Genomic DNA, 27,980 nt, shown 5'->3' with positions numbered 1-27,980 from the left:
TCAGCTCTTACAGGCCTGCGCTCTCTAACGTGAGCATCTGTGGCATTAAAACAGCGATGTTGAAGATCAGTCAGTCAAATGATCTCAGCTAGGCCGCATTTATTGTTTTCTCAACCAAACTATGGCTCTCATCCCGCCTAGTCGCGGCCTCTCATATGACGGACAGCCGGTTCAGCCAATGAAATTAGCGTATGCTGCCGGCTCAGGAGGAAACTGACCAATCGCCGTTTAATAGCATCCGAGGGGCACGCTTTCTACGCTTTCTCTGGCAAGAATGTTAGTTCCTGCTCTTCCCTGGCCGTTTCCTGTAATCGTACAGTGTTGTGAGACGGAGAAAGCCATGTGTGTCGATGCAAAGGTAAATTTAGCACCCCGAAATTATTACTGTGAGAGTTAGGGCAGTGGTTACGATGGTTATTTTCAGGTATTTTTGGCAAAAATTAGACGCAGGCCAACCGAAACAGTATTGCGGCCTAACCCGTGTCTGAACGTTGACGGGCAATGGTTATTGTGGCACGTTGCTTTGGTTTGGTCCGGTTTGTTGATGAGATTGAAGGAGTCCGGTAGACTGAATGGTTGGTAGTAAATGACAGAGAAGCGAACTAACGGCTCCAAACGTACAATAGACCGTGTTTAAGAGCCTCGATATGTTTTCGGTGCCACACACGCTTTTGTAACAGGGCACATCTTGGTCGCGGTACAAGCTAATGCTAACCGACGGTTTTGTGAGAAAGACTGCAATACGACCAGAGGGGAAAGCATCATAGCTCTCCAGCATCAGTACCCTCCTCGTCTGACTTCACCACCAACTATTTCCATTCACTGAATGTTCCCTGGGTAGTTACTATTACTATTGAAACGGTTTACTTTCATTTTTATGTTTTTCAAAACGTCTACTATCACATTGAAAGCATTTTCTGGCCGTGGCCATGTGTTAGATGTCACATACGAAAACAATACTTTTTTTTATAATCCAGTAGCAGTTATTAGTTTACTTTATATGTCATTTAAACTTGTTTTCAAACTTCGCAACTGTTAAATAAATGAGTAGTGTGATGATCTTAAGTCACAGTAGAGTAAACTTGATGTCAGTCATAGCTCGTAAGACGGTAAATATAAGTGTGTTTATATGAAAGCTGTCTATGGTTTAGCCAACTATACCTATTCTTTCTGTGCATTTGGAAACAAACTTAAATGAATGATGCTGTGATGTTGATATACATCATAGAAACATCCATGAAATTTAGGAGCTGAGAAGAAAACAACAAAAACAAGGACCTGACGTTACAGTTGCCTTTTGCTGTGTAGTGCAGCATTTGCCAAACCTGTCTTCTCCTTGGTTTTTTTTTATTTTTATTTACACTTAAACATCCCTGTACTAGCCATACCATTTGTGTTACTGAACTTGTAATTGTATGTAGGACTGAAGCAGAATGTGTATTTACAATAAGCTGTACAGAGTTTGTGTAAATAATGTCAAAGTCATGAAATTGTGCTTCCTTGACATCAGTGTCTCTCCTCTTTTCCAGCTGTTTACTTAAAAGTTGAGAAGAATTGGTCAACAATTACTTAGCTTCCATCTCGGAGTCTTTTAAACATTGTGCCCGTCTCCCTGTGTGGAGTGGGCAAGATGGCAGATCCCATCATGGACCTCTTTGAGGACACACCCCTGTTTAATCTTGATGCCCTACCGGACGATTCCTTCTCTCAGGGCTCCACAGACCCTGTGGAGGAGGCCCTCAAGCTGGCGTTGGGCCAGGTGGACCCACCGGTTGAGCCGGAGCCCACTCCTGAGCTCACAGTCAGTGCAGGCCTCAGTGTTCCTGTAGTAGCACCCGTCATCCCAGACCCTGCCCCTGTTCAGGTCCCCACACAGCAGCCAGTGCCAGTGGCAACTGCTCAGACTGTTTCCATAGCTGCAGCTCCCGTCGTGACCCCGACTCCTGCTCCTGCCTCCGTTGATATTGTACCTCAGATCCAGGCCCAGACCACCATACCAATTGTCAGCCAAACCAGCGGGTCCTCCAGTAGCACAGTCCTGCTGAGCTCACCTCTGACTGTTTCCAGCTCCATGGCCACCACCACCACCACGGCACCGCAGCTCACACAGATAACTCACCAGCTCACTCCCCAGCAGTTGGCTGCGATCACACAGCAGGCCGGTGGTAAAATTGTCATCCTCAAAGGACCGCAGGGTCAAGCCCAGGTGCTGCAGACTGTATCAGGAGCCGCAGGCCAGACCAGTGGAAAGGTTATTCGTGTGTTGTCTGGCACTCCTCTCAAACCTGGCATGTCCATACTGCAGGGGGGGACAGTCTTGAATCAGGCAAGCCCAGGACAAGCTCAAGTCAAGGTGGGTGCAGGGGTTCAGAGGCTGCTGCAGTCTCCCAACGGTCCAGTGAAACAGGTGCTGCTCACTTCCATTCCCCAGCAGGTACAGCAGACGCCAGGCCAGTCGGTTCAGGTGCAGATTCCAGCCCAAGCACAGATGGCTCAAGGCCAGACTCAAGTCCAAGTCCAGCCCCAGGCTCAGGCTACCCAGATCCAGGTACAGCCCCAGGGCCAGGTGCAGCTCCAGCCAGCCATGCAGGCCCAAACGCAGGTAAGCAACACGTCCTCTGTCACCACAGACCACAAGGTGTCACCACCCAGCACTACAGCAGGTGATGCTGAGTGGTTTTGTGGTTTACTATCAGGGTCGTCGCTGAGTTTCACAAGCTGTATATTTAGATCAGTCTTCTGCTGACTTTTATAATGAGCCTTATTCTCTGTATCTGATTCTAGGGTGGCGAAGCAAAGCGGATCACTCTGGTTCTCCAGCAGCCCTCCCAGGCTGGCTCTGTAACGACAGCGGGTCAAGCTGTCACAGCCCAGCAGCAGGTCACCCAGGTTCAGCAGGTTCAAACAGCCCAAGGGGGGCAACAGCAGCAACAGGCCCCAGCTAGACTAGTGTTGGGTCAGCTCCCTGGTGGCAAACTGGTGCTCCAGGGAAGCCAACTAGCTGCCCTGACCCAGGCTCGAGCTGCTGGTCAGGCTGGAGGGCAGCCCAAAGTCCTCACAATTCAGCTGCAGGTGCAGCAGCAGCCCAACCAACAAGGAGGAGTGAAGGTGAGAAATAACTGTTTTAGAGTTCAGAAGCATCAGTTTGTTTAATTAGATTAGTGTTTTCCCATAGGGCATGTCATTTTTTTTCCTTCTTGTTTTTTCCTGTTTCTTACTCTGAGCTTTGATGTTCCCTCTTGTGATAAAGTACCATGTTCTTTTAACCCTAACCCTAACAAATCAGGCAAACTTCCTGTTATTCTCTATTGATACAGGCGAGAGGGGCTTTGGTGGTCTTGGATGTGTCTGATACTAATAGAAGCAACAGTTTGTTCCCAATACACTCAATATTTACATCTGTTTAGTTGAAGTCAGGTTTTCAAACATTCCCCAGAAGTCAGTCATTGAAAATGCTGTTTTGTGAAATCTGACACCCTGTGACATGTTGCTCCCCGGCAAAACACCCACAGCGACGTTAGCAAATGTGGCTCTGTGTGACTAATATTATTACGGATTACAGATTTTATATCAGATTTCTGTCGTTACGTAAGATTTAACAATTTCAGATTGAAAATTATACTGCTTGATATATACATGGCCACATCAGTAGTCACAATAATTGTGTTGGTTATATTCTACATCACTGTAAACCATAATAAATTATCTGTCAAGGATGTAGTTACAACTACCAACATGGTGGCATTTTTGGGAATATTTATGTTTGCGGTCTTATCCAGAGTTACAGATGAGAAGATCAATTTCTGTTTAATCTCTGTGGGTTCAGAAGAGATTGGTGCATAATATGATTAGCCTAGCTTAGCACAAAGTAAAGAAGCAGAGGAAAAAAGCTCTGGCCAAGGTGCCATTCATTTACTCTAAAGCTCTCGGTCCTAAATACATCCTGGACCAATATCTGTACTAAAGCACAAATATGAAATTAATATTGCTTTTAATGTGACTGGTGATAAGGCAGCGAACTAGCAGGTTTCACATAACATCTGACTCTTGCTTAAAATCCAGCCAAACTACTTTACTGTGTTACATCTAATCTGACATGGGCTCGTTAGGTTTTTAATCTACTTGTTTGGTGATTTTCAAAAGAGACTGACTTGACCTGTTCCTTTTCACCCTCACAGTACCAGCTGGTGTCAGGGACAGGAAATACTGGCAGCCCACAGGTGTTGCAGATCTCACAGGGCCAAGGAGGACAAAGAGTTGCAGTGCCGCTCAAAATGCTTCTGCAGCCACAGGTAGACCTCCAGATGTGCATAGACCCTGTCTTATTATATAAACATTAGATGGAGGCTTAGGGGCTTTTTATAAAAACCTGAGAGAACGTTTTTCTAACATCCTCTTTCCTTCAGACAAGTGTGGCTACCTCGGCTGGCGGCACAGTCTCTGTGGTGAAGGTCATCAACACGTCTACTGCAGGTCCTTCCACTACCACCACCACCACGCCGTCCCAGGCCATCCGCATCACCAAGGCCCCTGGCGAGCCCGCCTCTGTCCGACGAGTAGAAATCCTGTGTAAGCAAGAGAAGGCGAACCGTATTGTGGCCGAAGCGATAGCTCGGGCCAAAGCACGGGGTGAGAAGAACCTGCCTAGAGTTCTGAACCAGGATGAGCTTCCAGCAACCCAGACCTCTCCTGAGGTGGGGGGCACTATAACCGTGGTGTCTGCTGCTAAGAAAAAGACCAGTGGAGGAGGGAGCAAGAAGAAAAGTCCTGTCGCCGGGGCAACGACGCCCAAAACTGCAAGTGCGGCCGACAAAAAGAGCAAAGTGAAGACACCAGGAGGAACAGCTGGAGTGGCCGGAGGCACAGTAATACCTGGGACTGGGAACAAGAGCAAAAGCAAGACTAAGACAAAGTAAGTGACGTGTTCGTGATAAGACGGTGACGGAGGGAATCATTGAAATCAAACTAATTTCTCTATATTAAGAAATGTGACCTTTTTATACAAAACAATGTTTATTACTGTCTATTATCTGTCTATTTACCACAACCTCATTCTGTCTGTGTCTTTCCTCCGTCGTCCTGCAGCACTATCACTCTAGTGGGAGCAAAGAAAAGAAAGAGGAACGCGTCCTCAGACCACTCTGATGGGGAGTTGAGCCCTGCCTCACCTGCTGCGCTGGAGGATGACATGATTATGGTATACATGGTCACACTTCTTACAATTTCTTTTCCCAATTTATATCACAATAGTCAACACAACAACTAATAGAGCGTCGAGGCAGCTTTTTGCTTCTGTTGTCTTTGTTAAAACGTGACATTACATCCTAAAAATTTCAATCGTTTTTGATCATGTGGTTGAACAAGTAAAAATGTTATGCTTGTAAGAGTCAGATAAAGTGAACACTTCTGGCCTCAGCTGCACAAAGTACCATAGTGGTTCTGATACAGTGTCTTTACACGCCACATAGCGACAGCAGCACGTCAGTAGCGTCTAAATGGGATGAGTTCAGGTGAAATGATGACTGAAAAACCTGACTGAGACTCCTCATATAGAGACCCACTGTTACGGGAAACCTTATGTTACTATCAGTAATGATGAAACTGAGTTATAGTGATAACCTGATTTAGTTGCCACAGATCATCGACACACCTTGCAATGCACACATCTGTTCTCGTCTGAATTGAAGTGGGGGGAAAAAAAATACTGTACACGGTTGAAGTGGAATATTTAGTAACGTCTGCCCCCTCGTTTGACGTTGTTGTTGTTGGGTGTGGACTTGTTGCTTGAACATTAGAGAAGAACATAATCTTATCCGGTGTATTGCTGATGAGCTCACGTTTAACGTACGCCTCCCTTTTCTGGCCAGAAGAGGCGCTCCAATCGTGTGGTGAAGAGGAAGAAGTACACAGAGGACCTGGATATCAAGATAACAGACGATGAGGATGAACAGGAAGATGTAGACGTTACTACAACCGCAGCAGCCGTGGCTTCCATCAGTGGCGGGACAGCCACAGCAGCAGCAGCGCAGCTTAAACAGGAAATGGAGCTCGATGGTGACGGACTGCCCAGCATGCAATTCTTTGTGGTGAGTGTTATTTCTTCCGAGGAGAGTTTGAAAGAAAAGTACTTAAGTGGACATTATCTGGAAAAGGTTGTTTGTTGATTCATGTGGTGACGCCTCTTTGCAGTGTTGGATTTGGTTCTTATTTGTGTATTACTTTTTATTTTTACAGGAAAACCCGAGTGAGGAAGATGCTGCGATTGTAGACAAAGTTCTGTCTATGAGATTAACAAAAAAAGAAGTAAGATTAATACATTTTTAATTTTTTTCTATAGCAATTCTTAAAATCGTACAATTATTTTGTAAATCATAAACTGAAAAACCTGCTCTTCTCTTCAAGGTGTCCCAGGGCCAGTACACCAATGTTGAGGAGTTCTTTGTGAAATACAAGAACTAGTAAGTTTCCGTCTCTCGCTGAATAACTTCAACATTGGCACTTGGCGTTTCGAAATGAGTAAAACCTGACTCTCTCGTCCTCAGCTCATACTTACACTGTGAGTGGGCCAGTTTGGAGCAGCTGGAAAAGGATAAGAGGATCCATCAAAAGATCAAGAGGTTCAAGACCAAACACGCACAGATGAGGCACATCTTCCAGGAGGTGAGACTACTTCAACTATGAATTTGTACAAATTAAAGGGAAAAACCTGAATAAACAAGTGCAGATGCCGCTGCACAGGCCACAAAGGGTCACGAATGCTTTGATGAGTGTGAAAACGAGGTGAATCATATATGAACACTTACGGGAGATTTGGACAGCGCTCTCAACCGCCATCATCAAAACACCAACTGAGGGAATATATTTTAGAAGAGTGATGTTCATCGTCCCGTAGAGTTCAGAGAGTGAATCTGTTCTGGCTGCTCGTGGTCGACCGTCACCTTACTAAGACACGGTGTTGGTCTTTCCTTTGATTTGTCACCCGTCTGTATTTGTACCGTCTCTGACCCTGTGGTTCTCCTCAGGACGAGGAGCCTTTTAACCCAGACTACGTGGAGGTAGACAGGATCCTAGACGTATCCCACAGTGTTGACAAGGACAACGGCGAGGTGAGAGAACACATTTTCACTTTCACAGCTGGACAGCTGTTCCTCTCTTTGCCGTGTAGCTGAACTCTTGTGCTGTTTTTTTTTTTTTGTCCCAGGAATATGACCGTCTTTTATGATGTAGCGTATTTGCAGAAGTTAAATATTAGCTTTCACTCTTTTCCCTCTAGCCTGTTATCTACTACTTGGTGAAGTGGTGCTCTCTGCCTTATGAAGACGCCACATGGGAGCTGAAGGAGGACGTGGACGAGGGCAAAGTGGAAGAATTCGGCAAAATCCAAAACAGACAACCTCGCCTGAAGAGAACGGTGAGGAGTCAAATGAGAGATTTTTAACTCGTGTTAATTTCCAACCAACTATTTTTCTACACATTTGAATTTCATATATAAAAGAAAAAAAAATCTCAAAAACTGAAAATGTACATAATCAATGATGTTGCAGGGGACACACAATAAAACTGCTGTCCCCTTTCCAAATCTGTCTCGGGACCCCTGTGGCATGTCATCCCCCGCCTCTGTTGCAGTGTGTCAACAAAATAATCTTAAAAAAAGACTCGACCACAAGCTGCAGATGAACAGATACAATTCATTAATAAAAACAAAATCATTGCTGGTTTACTCACCAACACTGGAGACGCAACAGGGAGCTATTCATTGTGAATTCAGGTCAATTTTATTCATATTGTGCCAAATCATAATGATCAAATATATTATCTCAAGGCACTTAACAGTTAGAGAGAGAAGCCCAACAGTTCCCACCATTAGCACCATGCATTGGACTAAAAATACTGGTTGTTCCCAGCATGAGTCAAGAGGCATCAAGTGGCGCAAGAAGTTGAGAAAGGTTCAATTTTATGCAACGTTCAACTGACTGGACCAACTGATTCTTTCCGACTTTGAAATAAAAATAAAAAAAGTCTATTATTTTCATCCGGTTTTCCGTCTCTCTCTCCTCAGCCGCGGCCTCAAGCCAGCTCATGGAAGAAGCTGGAGGAGACCAGAGAGTACAAGAATGGCAACATACTCAGAGAGTATCAGCTGGAAGGAGTCAACTGGCTGCTCTTCAACTGGTACAACAGGTAATGATCACACACAGTCACCTGTTCAAAGCCACAGTCAAACTACATGCGTTTTCTTGGATACAGTGTTTTAACCGAAGCAGTAGAAAAACATCAGAATTAGGATTGTAGTAAAGCGTAACATGAAGCAGGGAAAGATGCTGACCGCTTCTCCCAAGGCTTCAGTATTCACATTCCCTGTTACTTGTCTCTCAGGCAGAACTGTATCCTGGCGGATGAGATGGGTCTGGGTAAGACTATCCAGTCCATCGCGCTGCTGTCAGAGGAGTATGCTGCTGGAGTCCAAGGCCCCTTCCTAGTCATTGCTCCGCTCTCCACCATCACCAACTGGGAGAGGGAGTTCTCCACGTGGACCAACATGAACGCCATCGTGTACCACGGCAGCCTGGCCAGCCGACAGATGATCCAGCAGTATGAGATGTACTGCAAGGATGACAAGGTGGCGTTGTTGATGACGACGGTTGTTGTCATTTACCTTTACTGATGTTAGACATGTCTAATGAAAATTGGCTTTCTGTCTACAGGAGCATTTGATCCCAGGTGCATATAAGTTTGATGCCCTCATCACGACCTTTGAGATGGTGTTGTCTGACTGCCCCGAGCTGAGGGAGATATCCTGGCGTTGTGTCATCATTGATGAAGCTCATCGCCTCAAGAATCGCAACTGCAAGCTGTTGGACAGCTTGAAGATGCTGGATCTGGTGAGTGGACCACAGCTAATGCTGCTTCATAGCACTTAACCATTGCACAGAATAACAGGATCTCTGCTGCTCCAACAGCCTTTATTGCTCTTTAGTTAGACGCGCAGTTGGACTAAGGCTAAAAATGTGTCTTTTAACATTCACTTGAAATTCTTTTTGAAAGATTTTTAAGACTTAATTTGAACTTTTCCTCATCTGTTATGGTCGTCTTCCTCTCACTTCTTATTTCCTGGTCCTCCTTTTTGTCCTTTCTGTCCTCCTTTGCCCCTCTTCCCTTCGTCTCTACCTCTTTGCCCGTTTTCTGCGGCTTTTCCCAGGAACACAAAGTATTGTTGACTGGCACCCCTCTCCAGAACACTGTGGAGGAACTCTTCAGTCTGCTTCATTTCCTGGAGCCTGCTCAGTTTCCCTCTGAGACAGAATTCCTCAGAGACTTTGGAGACCTCAAAACAGAGGAACAGGTGTGAAAATAACACTGAAATTCACACACATACACCTTTACAAGAGCATTGTCTCTTTGTCTTGACTGTTCTGTCATATTTAGCGTTTAACTGATAATGTTCAGCTGTCATTGAGCAAGTGTTTGGTTTGGTCCCCTTAGGTTCAAAAGCTGCAGGCCATCTTGAAACCCATGATGTTAAGAAGGCTCAAGGAGGATGTTGAGAAGAACTTGGCTCCCAAACAGGAGACCATCATCGAGGTTAGTTCAAATAGTGTCAGTTCTCTATGAACTCTGTATTGTGTTTGAATGACATAAATAAGACAATTTGTTTTTCCTGTCTTTTTCTAAAAAGAAATGAAATCAAATTGGTCTCTAAATTATTTAAGCTTGTGAATGGGGATTTATTTACAGTTTATGTATCTGTTTATTAACAGTTTAAAAAAGTTATTATAATAACAATAATAATAATAATGATAAGCAGAAAAGATGCATCAAGACAAGCCTGCAATGGCTGGCTGCCTGTTGGCTGCTGTCCTCCTTCTCTCCTACATCTCTCTCTTCATTAGCTAAAGCGATCCCTCCCTGACCCTCTCTTACTGCTTCAGCTGCCACAGCAGTACTGGGTGAATGCTGAAAATATAGGTACAAATTAATTGGATAGCTTTTCATTCTGTTCAGCTTTTCTACATGTTTTTTTTTTTTTTTTACATTTCTAGGTATTCTGTTTTGCTAATATCTCTGGTCTAGACTGTCTGTATGCCTCCTCAGGAATGGGCTCTTTTGAGTGTTTGATACATTTTTTAATGTGTATTGAGAGAACAAACATTCAGGATCAGAGTTGAAGAATTACTATTAATGTTATCCACTTGCATGAGCAGCCAGCACTGACTAGCAGCTGTGCCAGCCATCTTGTCTGCTGGGAAAAGCCAACAACAATCCTCCCTCCTGCACATGATCGTGTTTTGATTCAGTGTGCACGAAGAGGAGGGTTATTCACAGAGAGAGTGAGAGCGGGGCAAGGAGGGATCATGGAATCAATGCATTGCGTACAGCTCTGGAATGAAATAAGATTTTACCCACATATATATGTGGAGGTCTGTGTTGATATCGTGGCACAAATAAATCAATATACGGGAAACACTAAAATCAGAAAAAACGTCACATGTTGTCAAGATCGCTCGTGTGTTGCAAAGTCTGACTGTGTCTCCTCTCAGGTTGAGTTGACGGACATCCAGAAGAAGTACTACCGAGCCATCCTGGAGCGCAACTTCAGTTTCCTCAGTTTAGGGGCAAACAGTAACAGCAATGTCCCCAACCTGCTCAACACTATGATGGAGCTGCGCAAGTGCTGCAACCACCCCTACCTCATCAATGGTATTGCATAACAATATTAATTCGATCTTCTGCATGTAGTGTTGATCATTTTAAATGAATCCTTTTTGCTGGAGTCAGCTGAGTTTGAGTAGCTCTTTGTGCTCTGCCTTTGTCTGCCTGATATATTATTCAGACTTGCAAATGTACAGCTCTACATCTCTGTCCAATAATAACTGATCTGAACCGTTCCATACTGCCCGTGAAATAATTTGACGGCCAGTTCCTTGTATTATTATCATTCAACTTGGCCGACAAAAACTGTGCTGCAGATGGTGCCATTATTCTTTGTACTATGTATTTTTGTTCCATTGTGCAGATTGAGTTTATGCTAAATCAGAGGTGGAATTTTTCCCTAAAGCTGCCTACACATGATAAGTAGTGTCAGCTGCACTTGCTGCAGGTTTGGACTCTGCAATCAAAGAACTGTAAATTAGTGCTGGTTTAAAAAAAAAAAAGAAAAAAGAAAATAAATACATGTTCCCTCGTCAGATGCACTTTGAAAGGCCGCTGATGAAATATAACTGTCACTCACTCTGTAGGAAACAATGGCTTGTTGTGGCAAAGTGATTTCTCTTGTGACCATGTTGAGAACTTAATCCCGACTTTCTGCAGTCATGGATTAGTCGGGGCTAATTCGAATGTCAGGCACATTTGTTCAGTTTTGTGGCTGCTGAGGAATCCAGCAAGTTTGAGTAAAAGATCAAACAACAAATTTTAAATAATCTTGATGTTGTAGCTGTTCATGTAGAAACAGTTGAGCATTAAATTGAACTGTTTATGTGAATGTGTGATACTCTACCCAAACTGATGAGGAATCAGATCAGTAAATATGCACCGCAATGAAAAGCCATCAGAAGTGGATACCAAAACAGAATTACACCTGTTGCACGTTTCTGTGTTTCTCAGGCGCGGAGGAGAAGATCGTAGCAGAGTTGCGGGAGGTGTACGACCCCCTGGCCCCTGACTTCCATTTGCAGGCCCTGATTCGGTCGGCTGGTAAGCTGGTGCTACTGGACAAGCTGCTGCCTCGCCTCAAGGCTGGTGGCCACAAAGTGCTCATCTTCTCCCAGATGGTGCGCTGTTTAGACATTCTGGAGGACTACCTCATCAACAAGAGGTATGACGGTCAAAGTGCCTTTCACTATATTAATATTTCAATATAATACTAAGCTAAATTAATAACTGTCACCAGGTTATGGACTCGTGATAACGAACGTAAGGTGTTTTAACCTCTTTTGTTTTTTGAACAGATACCTTTATGAGCGAATTGATGGCAGAGTGCGTGGTAACTTACGACAAGCTGCCATTGATCGCTTTAGCAAGCCTGACTCAGACCGCTTCGTCTTCCTGCTGTGTACCCGTGCTGGCGGCCTGGGTATTAACCTCACTGCTGCTGACACCTGTGTTATATTTGACTCTGACTGGAACCCTCAAAATGACCTGCAGGTACGAGACTGTGTGTGTGTGTGTACTGTGTGGTATAAAATTGACGTGTTAACCATGTCTACGTTCAGAGCTCCTCTGACCCATCTTTTTTACCTCCTGTTCCAGGCCCAAGCAAGGTGTCATCGTATCGGTCAGTCGAAGGCGGTTAAGGTGTACCGTCTGATAACCAGGAACTCCTATGAGAGGGAGATGCTGGATAAAGCCAGTTTGAAGCTTGGGCTGGACCGTGCCGTCCTGCAGAGCATGAGCGGCAACAAAGAAAGCAACGTCAACGGGGTAAGGAAACGACTAGTCACCAACTCAAACCAGTTGTATCCCATGTTTCCAACAGGTCTGTGCTAATACACACACCTCTGGTGTTGAGGGCTGAGGTGTGTGTACAAGAGCCTGTAAGTCGTAGACAAGTGGGTCACAAGCATGTACACTTAACTCACACTTGATTCGCAATTCTAATACAGCTTTGAAGTGGCATTCAGAGGAGCTAAATGTATCCCACAATGCACCATGGCCTACTGCCCCACACCAGTCTGGTTGTTGGTGGCAGCACACCTATAAGGCTGATTTTTAGGATGATCATAATTTACAGAGATGAAGAAGTTGAAGTTTATGACATATTAAGAATAATATGTCACATCTGACACTGACAAAATAAATATATTCTTTTGATAAATATGATCCATCCTTAAGAATTTCATGATAGACACCACTCAACATAATATAGTGTTATGCCTTTTTTTTATACTCAGGACTTATGTGCGTTTAAATTTAATTGCTTGCTGTTTCACAGCTCTCGGATGTTTGTTTTCTTTTCACTGATTTTGTTTCAACAATTCATCCGAGCTTGATTGTGCTACGAACGGCATTTGTATTTGCGGATTGTGACGGGATCAACAAGTGTGTCCCAGTGAGATCTATTAAACATCCACACGCTTGTCGTCTTAATGGCCACTTGGGCACTGTGGCAATTACTGGAAATACCTTGCACAAGCAGACACTTGACTACTCGCAAACACTGCCAGTGTGGATGCTGGGACTGTTGGACCAATAGTCGTCCTCTTCCAGTTTGGAACACTGCTGTAAATGGCTTTCCGTGTCTTCTTCAACAGATCCAGCAGTTCTCCAAGAAGGAGATAGAGGACCTCCTGAGGAAGGGAGCATATGCCGCCATCATGGATGAGAATGACGAGGGCAGTCGCTTTTGTGAGGAGGATATTGACCAGATCCTTCAGCGGAGAGCCACCACCATCACCATTGAGAGTGAGGGCAAGGGCTCCACCTTCTCCAAGGCCAGTTTTGTGGCCTCTGAGAACCGCAACGACATCGCCCTCGATGATCCCGAGTTCTGGCAGAAGTGGGCCAAGAAAGCCGACATAGACATGGACTCCATGAACCGGAAGGTAAACCTGATGTTTTCAGATTCAGTAAATAGGCTCACAAAGATAAAAAAGTCGGCATATTGATTCAAGTAATGTGTAATTGACTAAAAGTTGCACTTCCCTCCCACAGAACACCCTCGTGATCGACACTCCCAGAGTACGCAAGCAGACCCGTCAGTATTCCACTTTACGAGGCGAAGGTGGAGACCTGTCTGACCTGGACAGCGATGATGAGTATCCACCTGCCAATTCCAGACAGTCTCGCTCCTCCCGACGCTCTGACCGCCACAGTGGAGGTGGATACGGCCGCACGGACTGTTTCCGGGTGGAGAAACACCTGCTTGTCTATGGGTATGTAGACTTAACTTACAGCTTTTATGTCCCTGTACATAATATTTAAGTATTTTGTCGGTTTATACTCTGTCGGTTTGTACTTTCATTCCATTTCCTGTTTTCTTCTTCTGCAGTTGGGGTCGTTGGAGGGACATCCTGTCTCACGCTAGATGTAAACGGCGTCTGAGTGAACGTGATGTTGAGACGATCTGCCGCGTCATCCTGGTCTTTTGTCTGCTCCACTACCGCGGAGATGAGAATATCAAGAGTTTCATCTGGGAGCTCATCACGCCGCCGGAGAACGGACGTGAACCCACAACACTACTCAATCACTCTGGTAAGAGGCTGCGCAGCTTGTGTGCAGAGAATATGTTTCCTACTTCATTTGTGACCCTTGAATTAAGTGTGTTTTACTGATGACTATCCCTTATTCTGTTGTCTTTCTCCACCTAGGCCTGTCAATCCCTGTTCCAAGGGGCAGGAAGGGAAAGAGGGTAAAGGCCCAGAGCACGTTTGATGTTCAGAAAGTGGAGTGGATCCGCAAGTACAACCCTGACACCCTGCTGCTGGATGACAGCTACCGCAAACACCTCAAGCACCAGTGCAACAAGTCAGTGAAGCCCCATCAGCTTTTTGTGTTTTGCTCTGTGTGCACATGTGAATGTATTCTCATCCATGCTCAAAAGATTAAAACATCTCCTCTCCCACCTCAGGGTGTTGCTGAGGGTGCGTATGCTCTACTACCTGAAACAGGAGGTGATTGGGGAACATGCGGAATCTGTCCTGAAAGGGGCCGACATCAGGTATGTAATGCAGCCGGTTGGACATCAAAGTTGTTAGACACAAGTTAACACTTCAACACGGTAAAATACTAATGCTTTTGTCAGGGATGTTGATATCTGGATGCCTGAGATGGAGCAGCAGGAGGTACCGGCAGGATGGTGGGATGCTGAGGCAGACCGCTCACTGCTTGCAGGCGTTTACAAACACGGTATGTTCTCTCTCTGTAGAGGTTCATAACATTTTTGAGTTACAACTTCAAAACAGGTTCATTCCTCCAGTTGCCTTGCTTTAAATCTGGAACATGTCTGCGTTTTTTTGTATAAGAGCCTTGACTTTGTCCCAATCACTAGGTTATGAAATGTACACCACCATGCGTGCCGATCCCTGCCTCTGCTTCCTGGAGAGAGCTGGTCGGCCTGACGACAAGGCAATTGATGCCGAGCAGCACACCGGTGACACTGAGCTTGGAGACGAGTGAGTGACGCCTACATCGTCAATCAGAGCTTATTTTGTATATATTTTATAGTTTCCACATTGTTATATCTTAAAAGTCTTGAATTTAACTTTATGAAACAGGCAGATGTTTTGGACAGGATGCTCCTCTACTTGACTTTACTTTATGGTGCTATATGGTTTGTGTTGTGCAGTGCTGACTATGATAAATACTCAGAGGACCCAGAATTCAAGCCTGCGTCAAGACACAAAGATCTTTTCGAGGAGGTACGAATCAGAGTCATCATATTAAAGTGGTTCTGTCTGCACTGGTCTGTTTGCATGGACTCGATTTGAATATTTTGGAACTAAAAAATGTTTTATAATGTGTCTCTATTTTAACATTGTCCTCCAGCCTGACTCTATGAACGTGGACGATGAGATTTCTGTGGAAGACAAGGCAGGGCCAGTGGTCACGGAAAGCTTATCGAGCCAGAGTGGTGCGTGTGACTGGCCCTCGAGCTCGTCACTTACAGCGCGGTTGCGGCGGCTTATCACAGCTTACCAACGCAGCTACAGACAGGAGCAGCTGAAGATTGAAGCCGAGGCGAAGGGTGACCGCAGGCGCAGGCGGTGCGAACAGGCCAGCAAGCTGAAGGAGATTGCACGGCAGGAGCGCCAGCAGAGGTACACTGCTATTACATCATACCACAAAGGCTTTGTGCTTTTTCAGTATGTACTAAGTTCAAGTTTAACACATACAGGTAGTATCTGAATTGTTTGCCTCCGTGAGGGTTTTTCTGAAGTTTTATCAGATGTCTAAATTTCCCATTGAAGCCCCAAAGTCAGATCGGCCCCACCTCACCCCAGTTTCCCTCTGTCCCTCTCCTAGGTGGACACGAAGGGAGGAGTGTGACTTCTACCGTGTGGTATCAACTTTTGGCGTGGAAAAGATAAAAAAGGAACCAGGTCTTCCTGAGGGCGGAGAACCTGATTTTGACTGGAACCGCTTCCGTACCTTTGCTCGTCTGGATAAAAAAACCGATGAGAGCCTCAGTCGATACTTCCGCTGTTTTGTTGCCATGTGCCGGAGGGTCTGCCACCTCCGCCCAGGCCGCGGTGAAGGTAACTACTACTTAATACACTGTGGTCTTTTTGTGGAGGCTCATACTGTCAACATTACTGGAAACTACATGTTTTAACTAGGGACTCCAATATTTATGCTCATTACTTCCATAAATAGCAGTTTGATAAAAGCAGAACATGTTGAATTAACTGGCACTTTATTGACTTTTGATCTTTTACTCTGGTTTTACTCAGATCCATCAGAGCTTTCCCAGACTGTGGCCCCCATCACAGAAGAGCGCGCCTCCCGTACCCTCTACCGTATTAGCCTCCTGCGTCGCCTCCGTGAGCGAGTCCTGCCCCACCCCACCCTGGAGGAACGTCTGCCTCTGGCCCCGCCCAGCTCGGAGCTGCCCACTTGGTGGAATATACCGGACCACGACCGTCAGCTGATGCTGGGTGCTGCTCTGCATGGTGTCAGCCGCACTGAGCTCTCCATCTTCTCAGACCCACAGTTCACCTTCAGTCAGGCTAGGGAAGAGTTCATCCAGAACCAGCAGGCCCCGCCCCCTCCACCTCCACCCCAAGCAATGCCCATCATGCCCATCATCCTGCCCAAAACACAGGAGGACCTGCCTGGAGTAAAGGAGGAGGTGGCTGAGGACGCCCGGTTGCTTGGCGCTGAAATCAGCACTGACCTGCAGAGCACGCCTTTGAGTCACCATGATGGAAAAGTGCCAGGGCAGGACTGGAGCTTCAAGAGGAGCAGGGGCAGGGAAGGTAGAACTGGAAGGAAGGGAGAAGGAGGGTCTGATTCAGATTCAGATTCTGATTCAGGCTCATCGTCCTCTGAGCGATCAGGCAGCAGCGATGACAGCGGCGAGAGTGAGGAAGAGGCGGAAAGAGGTAAGATGATAGAGGAAGATGAAAAGTGTTGAATGCTGCAAGAATAAAAACAACCAATTTAATTATTTTTCCTGTTTTCCTTCTCAGCAGGCATGAAGGTGTGTGACGTGGATGAAGATAATAGTTTACTCTCCATGACTCCATCTCAGGATGGCGTCCCACCCCCTGACCCTCTCAGAGTGGACTGGCCCAAGGTAATTTACAGTTTACAACATGTTTGTCTTGTTTCTTTTAAAGGAATAAAACCACCTGTTTATTTTGTTGCTGTGAACGATTCATGAGACGACTCCTTTGTCTCAGGACCGCGTGTTGATCAACCGCCTGGACAGTTTGTGTACGCTGGTGCTGAGTGGTCAGTGGCCCTCGGGCCGGCGATACGTGCCTGAGGCTCAGCTTAACCCAAGCTCAGAGCTGGTGGGAGACGAGATGGCCTACACGAGGGTGATCCGTAAACCCAGCGGCGTGCCTGGTGGCCCCGGGGCAGAAGGAGAAGATGGAGAATTCACTGTTAAACTCCTTAAGGTGAAAATACAGTGGAGGATGAAGTAATATATTAAAATTAAGGCATAGACGGGCAAACTGACACTGTGTTTGCTTTTATTGGCCATTAAGATCAGTTGTTAAGATCAGTGTAAAATCAAAGATAGGCATTATAAGGTGCTGCTGTGATGTGTGTTAGACGCCTGTCTGTCTCTCACCCTGCCAGGAGGAGGGGCTGAAGCTGACCTTCTCTAAGCAGGCCCTGATGCCCAATGGGTCAGGGGGAGAGAGCAGCAGCCGCAAGAAACGCAAGGACCAAGAGGTACATGGGACAGGGTTACGTGTGTTCCTCTATAACACAACGCTTTGGATTTTGTTTGATCACTGTTTTGTCTCTCTGTCTTAGTTATCAGACCCAGACGGACTCGATCCGCTGGAGCGTACTCCTCGACGCAGGGACCCTCCCACCTGGCTGAAGGAGAACCCAGATTATGAGGTGGAGGGAGACATGCTGGAGGTAAATTCATGACACGTATGGAATAGGACCAAACTCTTCAAGTCTCAATTGATACTGCCTGGCTTATCATCAAACCTTGGTCTCTGTTTGGTTACTGACATTTTGTTTTTCCTCCGAAACTGTGTCTCTGCCTTATCGCATCATTTGTCGTGTTTCCTCAGCTTCTTGTGAACAGGAGCAAGAGGAAGAGGAGGAGGAGGGCAGATAAAGCCCTGACAGGCAGCGAGAAGGTCAAACTCATTAACATGAGGACTGGAAAGAAGGTGAGACATGATGAAGATGCAATCTATGCAATTCTCTAGATCGGACTTGTCGCCTGCGTGTTATCGCTTGCTAACACAAACATCCAAATGTTCTGTGAAGGTTGGAGCTGCTTTCTGTCCGATGCTGCAAGATCTGAGGGAATATCTGGAGGAGAATCCTGATATCGCTGTAGCACCCGATTGGTCTGAAACTGTTAGGAACTCGGTACGTACTCATATCATACTGTTACTACTTCGCAATTGTTTTCTCCTTGATGCCTTGCTTAATAAAAGAAGCTGTAATACCTGCACTGTTTCCATGTGACCAACTCTAGTAGCTGACACACTTGACAAAAACCGTATAGGATTGATTTTTTTAGAGCAGTGAAGTGAAATAAAGTTGAAATGAAGTGTACTTGTGGTTTGCTGGAAAAGAATTTGGGGTGCATTAAAAAGTTCTTCTTCCTGACCTGTAAATTAGTTTTTTTTTTAAGACTGTAGGACTGTAGTTTCCACAGTGTCGGAGAAGAGATTTGAAACCACATCCTGCTCTCTTCTGTTTTTTCCACATCTGACTGTCTAATGTTTCTAATAATAATTATCCCTCTCGTAGGGCTTCCTGCCCGAGACCCTCTTCCACCGACTGCTGACCGAACACTCGGAGATCCCTAAGAAAAGCCGACGCCGCCATCATCATCACCACCATCACCACCATCACCACGCTCCAGAGCCTGCTCCCGAAGACCCCAACCTGGATGGAGTAGAGGAGGAGACTCTGGTCTCGGATGGAGCCTACATGATGGATGAGGAGGACCTGGACACCACCCATCACTTCCTCACCAGTCCGGACTTTGACGTTAAAATGGAGGGTGGCGACAGCCTTTCCCAAGGTGACTACGACAGCTCGGATCAAGAAGCACTATTGGACGATGTCATCATAGCACAGAAGGACTCTGACTCCTCATCAAGCTCCGAGGATTGACTCAACCCCACTCCTCAAACACATCTGACTTAGTCCCCTTCTCAACAATGAATCATGTTATTCTTCGTCTTTTATTTTTACCATGTTATGTATCGAATTATGGACGAATGTGTGTTTTTGTTGCTACTTTTATTCATTTATTTTATATAGGTTTTTTTTTTTTTTTTTTTTTCATGACAGGAGCAGGTTTGCACCCATCCGTTTTCTTTTTCATCACTGAGAATTGTGTTCCATCTTTCTCCCGACCCTCCTCAATAACCTCTGACAACATGGCAAAAAGCTGAGCTTTCTTACTTCACAACTCATCATTCTCCTCTTTCTCAAAACCTATGAATTCCCATCACATTCCCAGCCGTGACCAAAAGGGGACCCCTGCTGTACAGATACCCTTTTCTTATCCAAGAACCTCAATGCTGGTCCTCTTGCGCTACATGAAACTGGACATGTACTGAACAGAGCCTGGATCCTGATCCCACAATCCCCCCTATCTCATCTGGTCATATCCTCCGTGTCCAGTCGAGTCTGTGAACTAAAAGGGGATCCAGTGTGTGGATGTACTGTTATTGTTTTCACTCTGTGGGAGGGGTGGGCATTGAGAGGGGGGTGGGGTGGGGGAAGTGGCATATTAGTTACTGAAGCAGTACTAGGAGGATGGGTGTAATGTAAAATGTAGAGCTGGTCAGTTGTGTACAATGGTGCAAATATGACGGCAATGAGTTACTATTGTTTTATGATCTGACTGTATCTGTGATATGAATAACAGCAATCTAAAGTGAAAGCAAGTTTCTGTGTATTATTGTCACTTTCACCAGACAGAAGCAACAAGGAGGTTTACCGTTTGTACACAAGATCAGTTATGTTCATTTCTGAACAGTGTTTTATAATAATTGTTATTACAATTACAATAATTGTGTCATAATTACAGAAGGTGATCATGTGTAGGAGCTTAAATTACTCCCATTAAATATGAGCTACAAACTACTGATAGCAGTAGTGTCCACGTACACAGAGGCTAATGATGTACTTAATAGTACTAGATGGGAACAGTACTACACCCAGTTATTTGGAATTAAGTTAGAGATCCTGCTGTACATAGTTACTGTTCCACTCTGTGTTTCATCACTTTATTTTATTTTATTTTTTTAAATGATCTTTCTGAATCATGATAGCTAAAACATGTTATTGGATTATTATGTTATATTCGAAACTAAATATGTATCTGTTGCTGTACTTCCTTTCTGACAGTACAAAGAGTGGGATCCCACTGAAAATAAAATACTGTAAGTGTGAATATGATATGCAGGTACAGCAATTGATACTCAGTAAACTCAGAATATGTGTAAATACCACTATATCAACAATAATTGTGAAAAACATTGGTGGGCATTACTTGAACGGGTTTTCAAAAGAGAGACTGATCTGTCTTCTTGTTTTGTCGTCATAGTGCTGTCCTGTTAGGCCGTCACGCTGATAATGTCCATTCATTTTCGTGGGTCCACTAACCAGACTTGTATCACTGTAGCTTGTTGACACACTGTCCCCCAGTCAGGTGACATCCAATGACATCACCAGTTTCATTATTTAAAAGGTTAATATAATTTTCAGTGACACCTCCACTCCCACATTATCTATCTGACACATCCGCCAATCAGAGACCAACATATAGACATATGCTTTTCATTGGCTCAGTGACTCAGCTCTTCATTTTATTAGTTATTATAGACTTTTTCTGTATATTGTAGCTAAATTTCAGTTTGTGCCTATTTATATTAATTCAGTAAGTAACATATACTGGCACATAATGGAATCAAAGTATGTTTAATTCATCTTTCAGGAATGATTCAAGTCCAATCTGTGTCAGCAGTTACAGACTGCAGCTGAAATGAAGTGCTGATGCATGATGGGTGTCCTGATATAAGAATGAAAAACAGTACAAAGCAGAGAAGATGGAGGAGCATTAAATCCAGAAGCAATTTGAAATATTTAACCAGTCCTGCTTACATGAAGCAACAATGAGGACTGCAGGTGCAACACACACCTGCTGCTGTATGATGACAGATGGCTTGAGGTGTTTCATAAAACTGAGCTCCAGGGTCTTGTAATTTTTAATAAAAGATATTACCATAAATTATAAATAATTTCTTTACCCTGTTTGCATGAGGAGAGTGGCAGAGGTGAAGAGATTGGGTGGGCAGGCTGCATGCACTACAAATACTTGTATATTTTGTTTGATTTGACTTTAAGACCTTTTAATATCGTTAAGAAAAGCACATTACAAATAGAAAATTATGCTTAATAATAATATTACAACAAATCCATATTAAATGAATGCCAGTTAAAATTCATGAAATATCTAGATTACATGTTATTTTGTCAGTATTTTGGTAACTGAAATACATTCAAACTGAATCACAATTTATAAATTATATCATTATAATTTGCTTTTTAACCACAGATTTCCAAGATTTTTCCATTCAACATTCAATTAAAAGTGAGCAAAAGTAATTGTTGCGTAATGTGTTGTAATTAAAACCTGGTTTTAGTTCATCTCCATCTGGGAGGGCAAAGACAGTCGATTGGTTTAATCTCTGCTTGCAGTAGGAGGTACTGCTGCATTCAGGGTCTTTTGTTTGCTCGTAAATGGTAAATACAAGCAAATTCAAAGCTTGTCAGCAATAATAACGTAGATAATCTGGTTGCTGCTGTTTCATTTTTTTATTTCAAACGAAAATAATTTAAACAAATGCATCAGACATTTAACTGGCTGCTTTAATTGGCCAAACAAAACGTTAAGCAAACAAAATTGTAAAGACCAGTTATGAGAAAAGCGTCCACGCTATTGTTTCTTAGACGTCGTCTCGTCACCTTTTAGCAAGTCACATAGCAGAAAGTTAACATACTTTACCGAATATGTCCCAAGTGTTTCGAACAAAAACGGCCGTTTTTCCCACGGCCCCTGAATGCAGCACTAGCCATTGTGGTCGGTTCAGAGGTGGTGCTAGCATCGCCGCAGCATATGAATGAGTTTCATGTTGGGCCTTCAGTAAACATTGCACTACGGGGGAGTTTATGTGAAATATTTTGGAGACATTGTAATTATTCAGCTGTTATTAGCCTCAGGTCGCCCCCTTGTCCTCGTTCACCCTCGGACTTCAAAGCTAAAGTAGCTTAGCATCATCTCCTCGACCTTAACGTCATGCTAACCGACAGTGATTAGCTAGCTGCTAGCAGCTGCAGTTAGTGTATGGATAGTTGACCTAAATGGGTTGAAAATCAAGAAATTCCTATTTTTAATAAAGTATACAACGTGCGTAATAATTTATTTAGAGTAAATCTTTTAAATATGGACCTTAATTTTTACTCTGACCTGTCGGATGGATGTGCTCAAAATGTTGACTCGGAGTTTTTGGACACTCAAGCATACGGTGGATACTCTGAGGAAAACAAGGTAACCTGTAATCCAGTGTTTAATGTCATTGATCAAGGGTGACAATGAAGCTGTACATTAGTTAGTTAGATGCTAACAGTCTTGTTTCAGTTTCCAGAAGGCAGCGACGGTTATCTCACCATTAGCGGAGCAGGCCACCCTTTTCTGTCCGCTGAGGTGAGAGAGTTAATTCAAGCAACATAGTAGTGCAGAGTACTATGTCTTCGTTGTACTGGTCTTTACATGTGTTTTGGTTCGTTGAGGACTGACCCGCTCTTCTTCCTCTTTTCCACTTACAGCAGACATTCCATACTCCCAGTCTTGGGGACGAGGTGTTTGAGATCCCTCCCATCTCCCTTGACCCAGACCCAGCTCTGGGCATCAGTGATGCTGTGTCTCACTTTGAGTTGACAGATGGGTCAGATGGGACTGGGGGACCTTCAGGTTCCCGGAGCCTTGTTAGTAACCTGGTTGTCGAGGCCAATGACCCTTCCTTTGCGTCCACCTTTGTTAACTCTGGGTCCCAAGGCCTGGAGCAGCTGAACCTTGGGGCAATGGGACAGGCTGGAGGGGGGGCCCTGCTGAGCTCTTCTGCATTGGTGAGTGCTCTACCTGCGGGCCAGAATACTGTTTTGTCTGTTTAAATGTTATTTGTTCATGAATGCAAATTAAGAGTTGTTTACAACTGGTTTGATCCCTCTGCAGGAACTGGGAAATTCCAGTGGTTCACATTTCAGCAGTTCATCCCCTATGACCATTGATGTCCAGCTTGGTGACATTGGTCATGGTCTTCTGGGAAGCAATCAGCTCAGTACAATTAACCAGTCAGAGTTGGCACTGGGGATCGGGGGTGAAAACATGGGGCACCATTCAGAGACACCTGAGCAGCCGCTGTCAGCAACACCGTCTCCAGCTGGTTCCCTGCAGGATGAGGACATGGATGACTTCAAGGTGAGGGGTTACACCTGTGGTGGCCAACATCATTGTTTGTTTGCATTCATCACAGTCAGTCTAATTCCATGCAATGTCTTAGACCCTGCAGCTAATATGTGCACCCCCCACCCCCCACCCCTCTCTCTTTTCCTCTCTTTACTCAGAGGAGTGTGCTGGTAGACTCCCCCATGTCTCTCTCCTCTTCCTCTGTTGTCTCCCACATGTCCTCCCACCCAGGTCCCCTGTCCTCTGTCTTCCCAGCTGCAGCCAGGAGGGGTGGAGGAAAGCCACTGCCCTCAGTGAGTGGGGCCATGGGCGCAAAGAAAGGAAGGAAGAAGAAAGATCCAAATGAGCCACAGAAGCCTGTTTCCGCCTACGCCTTGTTCTTCAGAGACACCCAGGCAGCTATTAAGGGCCAGAACCCCAACGCATCTTTTGGAGAGGTGTCAAAGATTGTGGCCTCCATGTGGGACAGCCTGGCTGAGGAACAGAAACAGGTGAGCACACATGCTTATGTACAGTAAATTAATATCCTAAGTCAGTCTTGGAGAAAAGATGATTGTTTGTGGAAACAGAAAGATATTTGGCACATATTTAAAACAGTGGCACTTGTTTTGTCTCCACTAGGTGTACAAGAGAAAGACAGAAGCAGCCAAAAAGGAGTATTTGAAAGCGCTGGCAGCTTACAGAGCCAACCAGCTCTCACAGGTAACATCATGTTGTCCTCTGAAGAAAAAACAGTTTCTTGGGATTTTCATTCAAATGGATTATCTAACATATTGATCTGTCTGTATTCCAGCCTGCCACTGAGGAGATGGAGATTGCCCCATCACCACCTTCACCTGCCATTAACGCGACTCATACAGCCCTCACCTCTGCTGGTCACCAGGCAATCCGCCCAGCTAACAACAACCTGGAAGAGAACACCATCACCAACATCTGTGCCTCCAACATTATTCTAGACGTGCCAGAGATGACCACACGTTCTCGCACAGGAGCAAACAAAGCCACCTCTCCAGCAGCAGCTCCACCAGCCCAGACCATCACCAAGATCATAATCCCAAAGCACATGCTGCAGGCAGGGGGCCAGGTGGTGACAGTGTTGCCTGGAGGGGTCCGAACCTTGCAGCCTACACTAGTAGTGTCGGGCGCCTCCCGTCAGCCACCTCCGCTGCAGCAGATGCAGAATGCCCCTCCACCGCCACGGCTTCAGCAAATGGCGCCAGCACCTCCTCCATTACAAGCGAAGCCGCGGGAGGGAAGTTCCACACCAGGTCTCCCTGTGTCCATCACGGCTACACCTCCGCCTCCACTCCAGATAAAAATAGTTCCTGCCTCCTTGCAAGGCAAAGAGGCCCTGCCAATTATTGTCCCTAATACAGCAGCTGCACCATCGACTATGACCACTTCTGCCCAGTCTGCACCTGTCATGTCAGTGCAGGTGGTGAATTCTGCTGATGTGTCGGGTAGTCCAGATGAGGATGAAGTTACAGAAGTGCTGCCCTCAGAAGATGTAAGTACTCTTCTTAATTCACTGCTATGATTTGTTTAGCTTTGTTTTCATCTCAGCTTAATTTGATTGAACCAGACCCCTAACTTTCTAAGTTTCCAACTTTGGCAAAGTTTTAACTTAACTGCCAAATTTTTTGCCATTTTCTCAGAATTTAACATCTTCTCGTCAGAAGATGTTAAATTTTATCCCTCCTACATAAAGTTATGATAGAGCTGATAATTCTCAAATTTTTTTTTGTTTTACGGCATTTAATCAGAGTGGATGTAATTCAGATTCTTTCTCATTTAGCTAGAAAAAAAGACATTAAAAAGTAATTGAAAATTTCCTCAATATATCCTCATCATGTTGATAGAAAACATAATACAGGCAGCATTATGTAGCTTTCAAAACATATTTGCGCTTGCAAAATGTTTTGAGAAGTTACATAGGTTGAGTGTGTTGTGGAAATCTTAAAAAAGATAAAGTGGTTTTTATTCAACATCAGCAGCCTCGAAATGTGAACAATCCAGTCTCTTAGACTATAGCAAAAAAGAATGTGGGAGTATCCGCCACTAGCTGACAGCTGGTGATTTCAGGCTGCACAGGCAGGTAGCTGAAAATTCTCAGGAGTCAAAACCTGATATGTGGGGAAAGAATGCAGATAAAGAACTACTCCTTTACCACAGTCAAGGGCAGTTCAGCCCTAACTGGAACAGTGTATCATCTACAAAGAGGTTCAAATGAGGTTACATGAGAGCACTCATATGATGGATTCAATTTTTCCCAGTACAATAAAAAGACAGATTAAAAATACAGTCACACTAAAATTTTCCACTACTATTGTGAGAGTGTGACAAGGTGTCTTTTTTTAGGTTACATATGTAAATATAAAGAATATAAAGAGTATCTGTAACAAATCTGTGAAACATTTAGTGAAGAATACCACTCAGTGGAAGGATGTAGGATGAATTCCAAGCCAATGAATTGAGATTTGAGACACAGTGTGGGCACAAAAACTGTTGCCTGGATGTTTCATCAGTTTTATAGCAGTGTGGCAAAGAGAACGCCACAGTTGAAAATGCTTGGGGATTAAAAATCGCTACTTAACAACCCATGCAAATTGACGCAGCTTGAGCAGTTTCACACAGGACAGGAAAGATACTTTCCAGATGTGCATTGATACGGACTGATCTGCATAAACTCAAAGCTGCAACTGCTGTCAAACGAGTCTCTAGTAGGCACTGAGCTGAAGAGCGTGGACACTCAGTTTTTTTGTGTTTTCTATTTGTTCTTTGACTCTTGGTTAATGCAAAAAATCCCATTTACATCCACTGATTTAAAGTTGTAATACAGTAATACATTGGGTGAATGTTTATATAGAGGTTACATTTATTTTTAGTCTCACTTTTGCTTTCACTGTGTCATAGAATGTCACAATGTTAATGATACTCTTCTAAATCTGACCTCCTTTTTTCAGGATGAGATGGAGGTGAATGGGTCGGTTGATGCCATGAAGAGTGTGTGTGTGAGGGCGGGCTGTAACAACCCAGCAGTAGAGAGTGAAGACTGGGACAAAGAGTACTGCAGCAACGAATGTGTGGCCACTCACTGCAGGTGTGTAGAGGTTTGAAACGTGGTATAATGTGTTGTTTTCAGCAAACATTGGAGAACTTTTTTTTTTAACTGGGTATTTTGTGTTTTCCAGAGATGTGTTCAAGGCGTGGTGCTCCATCAGGAATCAGAACATGGGAACAGTGAAGTAAAGAGCAGCTACAACCAATCACATCAACAGAACATTTGCTTTTCACCAAGAGCCAGTGTTAAGAATTGAAGAAGTGATGCAGTACAGAAATGTCAACAATGCATTTAGCTGCTGGTACCTTCGTGTCATAATTCTGTCACTATTTTGTATACGTACTGTAGCTTTGACAGTTGCTGTTAAGATCAAGGACGAACAAGTAGTATTGCTAAAATGGCGCTGAAGTAAGAGCCATTCGAAGCTGGTATTTTTGTAATATTAATGGCAGAAATGTCTGCTGTGTGGATAATTATGTAGTGTTATCTTTTGAGTATGTATACTGCTTTTAGTCAGGCATCAGGGGACTTCATGGCAGCTAGAGAAAAGATCAGCACAATGAAGTGTAAAAGATGTTCACGAGAAGGGGATTCACTTAGATTTTTTTATTAAAGCCCACACAGGTGAGTTTCTACTTGTTAACTGTAAATAGTAACTTCTTTTGGAAAAGGCTAAAATAGCAAGACTAGAAATCATCCTGTGATGGGATCACACCAGCCGCGATGTCTGTCAACATGTTGATATTCTGACCCATGGGTACTCAGTAGACATTCCTGCATTATGACGTGTACTCAGTACTCATGGTTGGACTGCACCCATCTTCAAACTCAGCATTCATTTTGATCTCAACTGCACTCTTGTAAAGTTTTGTGACTGCATCTTGCAATGTTTTGACGCTATCGGACTGACAAAGGTCTGACCACAGACATAAACACCTGCCAAAGTCTGTTTCTCAAAGCTCTTTGCTCTGACAAAGACATTTTTACAACAGTTTAAGACATGATTTAACAGTGATGTCTAACTAATTCCAAATTCATACTCTGAAGTTTTTTTTGATGTTTAATCGTTAAGTCAGAGAAACAAGAACGATTCCAAAATTTACTTAGCTGAAAAATGCCTTAGTTTGACAAGAAAACAGTTTGAACACTGTGTACATTGTTTTTGTACTGAGAATATTGGCCTTTTGGCTTAATACTGCCTTCATTTTTGTAAAACATTATATTTAGATCATTGTCAGTTTAAAAAACTGCTTGACTTTCATGTTTTCTTAATAAATGAGAAAAAGTGCTCAA

At 44.3% G+C, this 27,980-nt stretch overlaps 2 protein-coding genes across 6 annotated transcripts; both read left to right on the top strand.

Moving 5' to 3' along the window:
* The first annotated feature begins 259 nt into the window (after positions 1-259).
* On the top strand, positions 260-20,556 carry chd8 (chromodomain helicase DNA binding protein 8). Of its 5 annotated transcripts, none has more exons than XM_056391382.1 (40): positions 260-358; positions 1,530-2,353; positions 2,435-2,602; positions 2,785-3,108; positions 4,179-4,292; positions 4,407-4,912; positions 5,086-5,197; positions 5,868-6,086; positions 6,235-6,303; positions 6,403-6,458; positions 6,543-6,660; positions 7,023-7,106; positions 7,274-7,411; positions 8,060-8,181; positions 8,377-8,620; positions 8,706-8,882; positions 9,200-9,343; positions 9,484-9,582; positions 10,539-10,698; positions 11,605-11,815; positions 11,949-12,144; positions 12,250-12,420; positions 13,251-13,541; positions 13,651-13,871; positions 13,988-14,190; positions 14,307-14,463; positions 14,567-14,656; positions 14,741-14,844; positions 14,987-15,110; positions 15,284-15,356; positions 15,484-15,755; positions 15,961-16,193; positions 16,389-17,039; positions 17,127-17,233; positions 17,340-17,561; positions 17,746-17,841; positions 17,926-18,036; positions 18,198-18,299; positions 18,400-18,504; positions 18,892-20,556. In XM_056391382.1, the coding sequence occupies exons 2-40, from the start codon at positions 1,631-1,633 to the stop codon at positions 19,258-19,260; spliced, it is 7,686 nt and encodes a 2,561-aa protein (XP_056247357.1). In that variant the 5' UTR covers positions 260-358; positions 1,530-1,630; the 3' UTR covers positions 19,261-20,556. The 5 variants fall into 5 exon arrangements, with proteins under 5 accessions (XP_056247357.1, XP_056247356.1, XP_056247355.1 ...); XM_056391381.1 differs by having other exon boundaries at positions 2,432-2,602; XM_056391380.1 differs by having other exon boundaries at positions 1,530-2,602; positions 5,871-6,086.
* Positions 20,557-22,205: 1,649 nt separating this feature from the next.
* On the top strand, positions 22,206-27,980 carry tox4a (TOX high mobility group box family member 4 a). Its single transcript, XM_056392406.1, has 9 exons — positions 22,206-22,708; positions 22,799-22,864; positions 22,987-23,286; positions 23,393-23,638; positions 23,785-24,117; positions 24,248-24,328; positions 24,420-25,133; positions 26,590-26,726; positions 26,818-27,980. The coding sequence occupies exons 1-9, from the start codon at positions 22,604-22,606 to the stop codon at positions 26,873-26,875; spliced, it is 2,040 nt and encodes a 679-aa protein (XP_056248381.1). The 5' UTR covers positions 22,206-22,603; the 3' UTR covers positions 26,876-27,980.

The sequence above is a fragment of the Seriola aureovittata genome, chromosome 12 (genome assembly GCF_021018895.1).
Source record: "Seriola aureovittata isolate HTS-2021-v1 ecotype China chromosome 12, ASM2101889v1, whole genome shotgun sequence".
Lineage (NCBI taxonomy): Eukaryota > Metazoa > Chordata > Actinopteri > Carangiformes > Carangidae > Seriola > Seriola aureovittata.
This window is presented reverse-complemented; position numbering and strand designations above follow the sequence as displayed.